Source organism: Asparagus officinalis, chromosome 8, assembly GCF_001876935.1.
Source record: "Asparagus officinalis chromosome 8, Aspof.V1, whole genome shotgun sequence".
Taxonomy (NCBI): domain Eukaryota; kingdom Viridiplantae; phylum Streptophyta; class Magnoliopsida; order Asparagales; family Asparagaceae; genus Asparagus; species Asparagus officinalis.
In genome coordinates this window covers 5,441,867-5,453,039 of record NC_033801.1, presented here as the reverse complement: position 1 = coordinate 5,453,039, position 11,173 = coordinate 5,441,867, and the positions used below count along the sequence as shown (strand labels likewise).

At 40.1% G+C, this 11,173-nt stretch overlaps 1 protein-coding gene across 1 annotated transcript; it reads left to right on the top strand.

Annotated features, from left to right (window-relative positions):
- On the top strand, window positions 5,496-7,399 carry LOC109820752 (zinc finger CCCH domain-containing protein 54-like). The gene is made up of 2 exons (XM_020386947.1): window positions 5,496-5,728; window positions 6,898-7,399. Exons 1-2 carry the CDS (start codon window positions 5,496-5,498, stop codon window positions 7,286-7,288), a joined length of 624 nt encoding a protein of 207 aa, XP_020242536.1. The 3' UTR covers window positions 7,289-7,399.

The window sequence follows — 11,173 nt, the reverse complement described above, 5'->3', positions numbered from 1 at the left end:
GGCTATATAATTAAAATGGTGTTTTTAAAACACATTTGAAAAAGAAACACCATGACATTGTGTTTTTTACAAAAACACAACAAAAAATACGGCTATATAATTAAAATGGTGTTTTTAAAACACATTTGAAAAAGAAACACCATGACATTGTGTTTTTTACAAAAACACAACAAAAAATACTGCGGCTATATAATTAAAATGGTGTTTTTAAAACACATTTGAAAAAGAAACACCATGACATTGTGTTTTTTACAAAAACACAACAAAAAATACATTGATTATCAAACATACCCTAGAATAAATAAGTGGTGCCCACTGATTGGTTCAGATAGAAATTCCTATGCGGCAAGTTTTGGATTTAGATTAAGATTTGAAATTCTTCATACAATATGTTCATAAAATACAAAGCCCACCAGACATCTTTGTTAGAGGTCGAAGAACAAAGCCATTGAAGAGAAGCCCTGAGTTGGACCTCCCAAGCCATGCGTGCAAAAGCTGTGGGGGGTTTTGTCGCGACACCTAACAGACCCAACAACTCCATACCACGTGTCCATCCATACTTCCTAAATTTAGCCGGACCCCACGGGTGCGTTTGCCATTTTGTCACAGTTTTTGCTGTTCGGTTTTCTAATACGCACACCAGATTCGTTCTTTCGGAATTGCCACGTTAGCGATCGTTTAATAATCTCGTTTGTTATTGGATGGATTAGATGTGTATGTTTATAGCCATGTATCTAATCACCCTGAAAAAAGTTGGTATCTTTTTGGTCAACGTTGCAAAATTCATGTTTATTTCTACTTTGCACCTGAATATTCTATATATTTGCAACCTCGTACTTTATAGTTTATACGGACTATAAACTAAATTTGAGGAAAAATAATCATGTAGAAAGGTCTTTACATAAACTCATAGAGAGACATTTACATGGGCATCGATGCCGATTTCAAAGGGAATGTAGAAAGCTCTTTACATAAACTCATAGAGAGACATTTACATGGGCATCGATGCCGATTTCAAAGGGAATAAAGGAAGCTAGTGTTCGCTTCACGATGTTGACTGGTATATCATTGATGTAACACACATTCGAGCTATTAATAATCAAAGTTCAAATCTTATCATTCTCAAATCATAACTAATGCTTTGAACGTTTACTGCATCAATGTTAGCAATGCTATTCGGGGACACATAACTATATATCTGTTTAGTGTTAAAGTTCGTTGATGTTTTGTAGGTTGTCTAAAAATCACTGTAGATAGCTGATCCCCATCAAACACCGATGATGAAAGTTACAATTTGACGGCTTCCAGAAGGCTACAATTTAAAGACTTTCACGTAGATCGATGAAGGTTACAATCTGACGACCTTCACAACAACTAATGAAAGCTCTAATCAATAACCGTCACAATCAACATCGGGAGTTATAATCTGACGACTCTCATATTTCCAAAGAGCCAAGACGAATATTACAAGATAACGGTCTTTGCAACGCTCTAGCAAAAGAGATTACAAATTCACGGTCTCTTCAAATCCAGACGCAGAGCTCACCTCTGCGTCCCAGATTCAAAAAACGCAGAGCTCATGCCCGCGTTCTAGATTCAAAACGCAAGGTTCATCCCCAACATTCAAGTTCAAAACGCAGAGGTCATCCCTAGCGTTCCAGTTGAAAACGCAGAGTTCATCTCTGCGTCCCAACTCTGCGTTTTGGATTTACAACGCTGTGCGAACACGGTGTTTTCATCCTAAAACAGGCCCAACTTTGCGTTTCAAGTTTAAAACGCAGAGTTCGGCCCAGAACGCCATTTTCGACGTTTGACTCGTTCAAACACGAGCTGAACGGTTCCAAAACCGTTTCCCACGATTTAAGAGGATTACAACCCCACTTAGGAGCGAATTAAGGAGGCATTTACACCCCTTAATCCCCCTATAAATACCTCAAAACTCAGAAGAGTTGGGGAGAGGATATTTTTTGGGGGCAGATCAAGATCGGAGACCATTGAGCGGTTTCTGGCATAAAATCGCAAAAGGGGAGATCGACGTTCATCCTTCAGCGATGTTCAACAATAGGGAGCTTTCATCCTTGGTTATTAACCGATTTTCAGTTCAAATCAACTCTTTTTCAAGAGTTTAAACTCGCTCTGAGTTATCAACTCGTTCAGAGTTTCAAACTTGTCACGCAAGTTATTCACGACATCAATCAAGAGGATTCAACCGTATTCCATGAGTTCAAGATGTTCGGATCATCAACGAGAAGCAAATTCGACGCGAGCATTCGATGGAGGCATCTCATCGCTACCGTGAAGAACCCGCACTTAAACAAAGGGGAGGATTTCCGTCGATCTTCTTCTCTTTTGTAAATCGGGATTCCGATACAAAAAGATTGTAATTTTTTTTAAAAGTTAGTTAGAGAGAAATTGTATTGAAAGAATTGTATTCATTCTTTGTCTAAGCCAGTTAGAGAGATAATACAATAAATCATATTCTCAATTGTCTTCTTCAATTTCCCACCAAACATGCTTATACTGCTAAAACTAATTTTTAATTGACTGTTTTATACTGTTTATATTGCTTTTGTATATGTTTATACTTATTTAAAATTGATAGTATCATATATATCATATATATCATATATATTATGTTCTTAATTAATTCTCCCTATATTCTGCGTAGAGTCTTTTCTGTGGTACCTTTTTAGGGTCTGTTTGTTTGCCTAAAAAAGTGGGAAATCAAAGGAATGGAAAACTATTTCTAAGAAGAATTATTTTGGGAGTGTTTGGTTTGCTAAAAAAAGAAGAAAATCAAAGAAATAGAGATGATATGAGATGAGTTGTCACCTTATTATAGGATGATGTGAGTGATTTTTTAAGAAAACTTGTTTTGATGTTGTTTGGTTGGTGAAAAAAAAATAAGGAAATGAATTATAAGAAATCTATTTCTTTTAATAGGTTGTTTTCTTTTGTTTGGTTCATCCTTAAAAATAAGAAAATAGATTTGATGAGATGAGTTATCATTATATTATTGGATGATGTGACACATGTAGGCTGTCTAAAAATCACAATAGATAGCTGATTCTCCATTAAACACCAATGATGGAAGTTACAATCTGACGACTTTCAGAATGCTATAATTTGAAGACTTTCACGTAGATCGATGAAGGTTACAATCTGACGACCTTCACAACAACCGATGAAAGCTCTAATCAACAACCTTCACAATCAATATCGAGAGTTATAATTTGACGACTCTCACATATCAAAGAGTTAAAGCAAAGATTACAAAACGATGATCTTTGCAACGCTCTGACAGAAAGAGACTACAAATCGACGGTCTCTTCAAACCAAGACATGAAAGTCCTCCCCACGTACCATCATCAAGACGCAACACCAATTCGACCGCGGACGCAGGTCAAACCTGGCTGCAAACGTAACTCACATTCAGCTCCAAACGCTGCAAACGTAGCTCAGATCTAGCTGCCAACGCAGCTCATGTTCGACCGCAAACGCAGCCTCCGGAAGCTGCCAACGCAGCTTCCATCCGCTGCCAAATGCAGCTTCCAAATGCTACAAACGCAGCTTTCAGACGCTGCAAACAAGCTTCCAGACACTGCGTTTGAATGCAGAATTCATGCCAGAACGCGGATTTTACGTTTGACTTGTTCAAATACGAGCTGAACGGTTTCAAAACCGTTTTCCACGATCTGAGGGGATCACAACTCCACTCAGGAGTGATTTAAGGGGCGGTTACATTCCATTAGCCCCACTTAGGAGCGAATTAAGGAGGTGGTTATACCCCTTAATCCCTTATAAATAACTAAGAAATCAGCTTAGTTAAGAGATCCTGGGGCTGGCTTTTGGATCCTTCTCCTTGGCAGCAAAGAAGAGATCCTTGGCTTGTCTAACCAATTACGGTTAAGATCAATCAACTCATCAAGAGTTTTAAACTTATCACGCAAGTCCTCCACAACGTCAAATCGTGAGGAGAAGACCACGTTCCAGTGAATCAAGACGTTCGGATCGTCAACGGAGAGCAAATTCGACGCGAACATTCGAGCGAGGTACTCCATCGCCACCGTGAAGAACCCAGAATTAAACAAAGGGGAGAATCCAGATTAATTCTCCTCTCTTTTGTAATCAGGAAATCAAATTGTAACTGAGATTAAAGGAATACAAATTAATTTTTCTTCATTTCTTTTACTGCAAATTTTTCCACAAACAACCCACACTTAAGGAAATTGTTTTCCTAGCTTTTTGGGAGGAAATGGGTGGAAATGAAATGTTAATGAGATGAGGTGAGTTGTCACCATCTTATTGGATGATGTGAGTGATTTGAAATGATAAGATGAGATGAGTGATGTTGTGGATAAAAATAACATTTTAGTAGATATGATGGATGAGTTGTTAGATAAAAATAATATTTTATTAGATGTGGTGGATGTGGCGGATGAGTTGTTGGATAAAATAATATTTTATTAGATGTTGTGGGTGAGTTTTCGGGATAGAAATGGATGAAATTGTATTTTTTGAGTTTTCTTGGTTTTCATTTCTATTTCTTGGTTATTTGGGAAATAACCAAACATGCCCTTACTATATTTTGGCTAAATCGTACATAAATACCATAAAGTTTCTCGTTTTGACAATTAAATATCACAAGTTGCATTTTGGTACAATAAAACATCATGAAAGTCCCAAATTTAATAATTTTTTAATAAATAATAATGGTTGGAAAGCTCTAAAATCAGTATGTAAGTACCATATATAGATAAATATTCGCGTGAAAATTTCTACATTTCCATGATCGATGGTAGTAACGTGAAACTTATGGTATTTTTTTTTTATACCAAACAACTTGTGGTATTTAGGTTGTCAAAACGGGAATTTTTATTATTTTCTTTTTTTCTTTTGCAACTTAATTAGCCATTCTTTTACAAAAAATTCCTATTCCGGTTAAAGCTTCCATCAACTTATTAAGGTACGAACAGACATTTATATATAACTGTGCTAAATTGCCAAGGCAAAAAGCAGAAGGTACTAAAATGCAAAATCACCCCACAACTTAGATGTCATTGCTGGTAGGACCGAGGAACAAGGCTCAGCAGGGACCCATCCAAAGAACAAAGCCCGCCCCCATCACCATCGTCTACTTGTTATCATCAGGGTCGAAGACTCACGTAACACTAATCCCCGATACATCTTAAAAAAAGATTTGGATTAAATTAAAGCTTAAGCTAATTATGTACCCCCTGTTGCATTAACTCGTGTTGGCCGAACCCAAGCCCCCCCTATCTCCTTTACACATAGCACTCTCCATGCAGAACCAGCCAAAACCCCCCCTCCTCCTTAAGTACCCACCCGCTCCCCTCCCCTCCCTCCCCTCCCCTCCAAAGCAAGTAATTAACTCCACTCCCCAAAAATGTTCAGGCTGAACGTCAGGCTCAGACGTGACCCTGCCGCTCAATGTGTACCTCGAAGTCTGCAGCCAGCACGCGAGCAACGACGAGATGGACGAGTTCTTGATGTACACTTACAAGGTGAAGAGGTGCCCGAGGACACGGGCTCACGACTGGACGGAGTGCCCGTACGCCCACCGGGGGGAGAAGGCGAGGCGGAGGGACCCGAGGAAGTTCCCCTATCAGGGGGTGGTCTGCCCGGAGTTCAAGAACGGGGAGTGTAAGAAGGGGCAGAACTGTGAGTGTGCTCATGGGATCTTTGAGTTCTGGCTCCACCCCAGCAGGTATAATAACAAATAAATAAATTAATTGTCGTAATAATAAATCGGAGAGGCTTAATTAATTGAACTTTGGTACCCAAAGTTCCACCTGTTACCAATGGTCTGAGTCGATTCACCCTGTTAAGGATTATACGATTTGAAGTTAACAGAAAAAAAATAAATAGTTTCCAAACAAATTAAAGTCACCCAAAATTTCATTTTTTAGGTATTAACTTGTAACTAAGACTAAAATAAGATGAATTATAGGAAATCGTATTCATGTGTGTATATTTTATTTTATTTTTCTCAGGAAAGCCCTTTGTATTTTTGGACACCTGTTGAGATATCTATATTTGGATAAAATATTATGTTGGTGATCGATAAAAAGTTTCGATTTTTTTTTACTTTATAAAAGAAACTGTTTTTATATGACTATAAATGGGTATAATTAAATCACAAGAAAATCTCTTCTTTTATACTAGCTACTAGCATCAATAAATCCTCATATTCGAAAATTCAACAAAAGACCTTTCATCTATGATTGTTAATTGAACTATTAATTTGTAATCAATTTGATTTTCCAGGTTTATAGACTTCAAAATAGTTCTAGCGGTAAATTCCACAAAAAATCCCCTTAAGTTTGGTAGAATTTGAGATAACCATCTTAAAATTTAAAAATGTTACTCAAGTCCCTTATGCTTTGTCAGCTAAATCAAGTCATTTTCAATAATTTCAAGGGTAAATTTCATATACCTCCTGAGCTTTGCCCAATTTTGAGATAACTCCCCTCTAGCTCTAGGATTTAGTTAGATTGATTTATTTAATAATTAGAATGTTAATTGAAAAGAGTATTTTTGTTTTTTTAATTAATCATCTCAGCGAACACCATCGAGGTATTATTTAAAACTGACAAACCTTTTGGGTGTTTCCTGGAACACCCTAAGTTCATGGAGCAAAGTGATATATTTTTAAAGTTTTGAGGAGTTTTCTCAAAATCAGCCAAACGTAAAGGGGGTTTTCGTAAAATTTACCCAAATCTTCGGCCAAGTGTCCAAATGGCCTTTCCGCTACAAAATCTTTTCCTATTCTTTATTAAACCTTTCACATAAAGAGGTTTCTTTTTAAAAAAACAAAACAGAAAACAGATGAAATACGATACCGTGCCCATAGATAATATGTTATTTGCGTGCAAGGTTTCGGACAAGGGTGTGCGAGTCCGGAGTTCTCTGCCCTCGCAAAGTCTGCTTCTTCGCGCACACGCCCGAGCAGCTGCGGCCGGAGGGAGCGCACCACTGCTTGCGGTGCGCGCAGCGCGCAGCACCACCGATGCGGCCCGGTAGCAGCGGCAGCGCCCGCAAAAGAGAAGGCGAAGAAGTGCGAGGCTCCACCACCAACGGCGCCGGCGGAGACAATCCGGCGGTGTTGCCGTTCCTTCGTCGAGCGCAGAGGCGGCCGAAGAAGGGTCGAGCGGCAGTGTGGGGGTTGCAAGAGAGGCGGTGGACGAGAAGTACACTGATTTTTCTCATCTTGGGTGGGTTGTCGATTTGGTTGATTGGTGAAGGATGCATGATTACTTGTTGGTGAGTATTTGGGATTATGAAGTGTAAAGAGTGTTTAAGGTTTATCTCAATTTGTAGTCAGTTAAATGGGGGGTAGAGCTAGCGCTCAACGTTGTTCAGGGGATCGATTATGAAGTGTAAATGATGATGCATGGAGTGTATTAACGTTTTTATTGAATCAATGTAATGATATTATTTGTGAATGTAATATATATATCGTTGTTGTTATTTAGGAGTTAACAAAGTTTCTCATATTAGGAATGTCTTCGTGTGATCTAGTCTAATTTTTCAAGCACAATCCTCTATTGTTTCAGTATAAAATTTGTTATGATAATTTATCATCTAAAGATAGAAATGTCGAAAGATTGACCACATAGGTTTAAGAAAGGCAGTCCAAAACAGCTTTGAGGCCAGGACGCCCAGCCAAGGGCAAATCTGTCTACCAGCCGAGTAGAAAAGTCATCTTCGACCTAGGATTATCATTGCCGACACGAAGTGTGGGACCAGTCGGTCCCTCGTAACTAAGACGACTCCTCGAGCAGACATCTCGGCCATACACCCGACTCGAAGTTCCCTCGACTGTCGAAACGACCGAATACAAACGACGGCTCGCAAACCAACTCGCCTCCGATAAAGGGATAAGATCCAGCCCAATCCATCTCAGATGTCACTCAACGCTACAACATTGACCAGTCCCATCAAGATCCACACTCTGACAAGAATCACATTCCACTCACAAGTCATTTCCCAGAGATCACCATGATGCTCTCCAAGCCTCGAATGACTTCCCCTCCAATAACTAGCCGCCATCTAGAGGAGGAAGGCCGACCAAGCAGCAAGCTTATCATCTGCCACGTCGTATCTGTCCAATCCAGAATACTGAGAAGACATCTCTCTCATGTACCCAGAATGACTTCTCTTCCAGTCGCCAGCCGACACCTGGAGGGAGAAGGATGACTCAGTAGCCCGCCTGTTCACCTTTCAACCGCCTCATGTGCATAGTCAACAAAAGCCGAAGGTCAAACTCCTAGAGGCGAGAGGCTATAAAAGAAGGTAAGGAAGATAAGAGCAGGGAGGCTGGATCTCTGCATCTCCTTACACCAGAATTTTATTCCTTCTTTCCTTAACAACTCTAGAAGAGGAAACCCCTGCAAGGACCACAATGGCCCAGGGACCTCCCAAAAAACCTCCCTCAAGCTCACCAGCTAACTTGATCGTCGGAGGTACTACGGGGGAAACTAACCCCGTACTCCTACGTTTCTTGAGTGTGCAGGTCATCAGTCCACCCCAAATGCTCAGGATCGGGCATAAAGTCGGAGAAGAAGCCGACCCCACCTTTCATCTTCCCGCCCCACGCCATCAACGGAAGACCCTTATCAACTGTGTGATATCATACATCAACAAAATTGTAGTTTGTTTTGAGTAAAATATGTAATTCATTTTGAGTAAAATGAGATGAAGAATTAATATGATGTCAGTTATCACAAGGAATAGGACAAATGCTTGATTCACAAACATCTAAATATAACTTGACCATAATGAATGACTGTATGCTGTCTAAAAATCACTGCAGATAGCTAATCCTTACAAAACACAAATGATGGAGGTCACAATCTGATGACTTTCATATCAATCAATGAGAGTTACAATTTGACGATTCTCACAACAACTGATGATGGAAGTTACAATCTGACAACTTTCGCAACAACAAACGAGAGTTACAAACTGACGACTCTCACATCTTAAAGAGCTAAAGGCCAGGATTACTAGATGACAATCATAGCAACACTCTAATAGAAGATATTACAAGTTGATGATCTCTTCAAAGCAACACGCGGAAGTCATCACCGTGTTCCAAGCTCAAAACACGGAGCTCACCATCGCGTTTCAAGTTCAACACGCGTTAGTCATCACCGCGTTCCAAGTTCAAAACGCGGAGTTCACCACTGCGTTCCAAGCTCAAAACGTGGAGGTCACCACCGCGTTCCAAGTTCAAAACGCGGAGCTCACTACCGCGTTTTCAGTTCTAAACGCGAGGGTCGTTTCCAAAACGCGAATCTCGCGTTTGACTGATTCAAACACGTTTTAAACGGTTCCAAAACCGTTTCCACGAATTAACGGTATTAAACACTCATTAAGAAGCGATTTAAGGAGTCAGTTACACCCATTAAACCCCTATAAATAGCTGAAAAATTAGCTAAAAAAGTGGAGGAAGAAAAGGGCTTTTGGATCGGATCTTTTAGGAGAGCTTTAAGATCATCTTTAAGGCTTTTTGAGAGCTTTTGCCTTGGCTTTTGAACCGTTCTCGGATGAAGAACTGAAAGATCAGTTTGATCTCTGATTTTAATTAAAAAGGATTAATTTTCTTTCTAAAATTAACTCGTCCAGAGTTCATAAACTTGTTTAGAGTTCTCAAACTCATTTATAGTTCTAAATGTAGGCATCGAAAATTGCCTATAGGTCTCCATGAACAGCTCAGTGTTAAGGAACGATAATGAATGTTACTATCTGGTTCACAGGAGTTCGACTGACGTCGGTGAACGATTGAAGTAAACCGACGAACTACGTGAGCTGACAGAACTCCGTGATGTTTACAAAAGGAACAACGCCCTTCGTGTCTCATGCATTCAACAGATGATCTAATCATTGGATCTTATAGAACACCTCGTCGGCTTCCCAACGTACTTTGAATCGTTCAAATCCGAGTTCGGATGAAGAAGTTACGGTGAAAACGAACAAACGGGCATAACGGAACATCTCAGGCTGAACTGGGACACCCGAGGTGTCTCAGATATTGTGGAGCTGTTTTGACCATGATCCATTTTGAATCTGAAGAAATGCAAAACAGGAAAGTTGTAGATATTTTTGTCAGCTTTCCATCAAATCCATAATCGGATCATTTGGAGGTCATATGAGGAAGTTATGACGAAAATAGCGCCGAGACACCCAAAGGTGTCTCGGACCTGGCCGAGACACCCAAAGGTGTCTCGGAACTTGTGGAGCTGTTTTGACCATGATCCCGTTAGAATCTGAAGAAACTCAAAACAGAAAAGTTGTAGCTCTCTTTGTCAGTTTTCCAATACATCTTGAATCATTCAAATCCGAGCTCGGATGAAAGAATTAGAGCCAAAATACTGAAGAGGGTACAAACTGTCTCGGAAATTCCGAGACACCCTAGGGTGTCTAGGCTTTTCCTGGACACCCCAGGGGTGTCTAGGCACCCTAGGTGCTCCCCTTGCCTATAAATAGCCCCCTTAGGCCTCATTTTTTGAGATCTGGATTTTTGGAGAGCTTGGCGAAGCCCTGCTGCAGTGAAGAGTGGTCGAGCGCTTCAACCGAGGAAGAGAGGTCTTCATCAGATTCTTCATCACCTTTTCCCCCTTTTCCTTAGTATTACCCTTCGCCGGTAATTACTAAGAAGAGCTGATATCTCGTTTTAGCCGAGATAGACGCTTCAGGCTTCTAGATCTCACGCGGATCGACGAAGCTCTGTCCGATTTTTCGGAACAGATCTGAGTGCCAGGTGGTCCACGGATATTGACGTCCCCGTCACAGGCAAAAGACCCACGCAAGCAAGAGACCGCAAAATAGGATCTTGCGTTTGTTTGAAGGGAGTTGTAATCTTTTTTTTTTGTTTTCATTGTGTAAGAGTCTTATAAAAAGACTATCTTTTTTCTGTTTCATTGTAACGATTGAAGTTGTAATGAGTACAGCAATGAATACAACAACTTTCTCCACAAACACTAAACTTACATTGCAAGTTCTTCCCGACATCAAGTCAAGAGGAATAGACCACGCTCCACGAAGTGAAGTGCTCGGATCGTTAACGTGATACAAGATTCAAACTCTCATCCCCACCAAGAAGAACCCAATATTAAACAAAGGAAATGATCTTCGTCGATTCATTCTC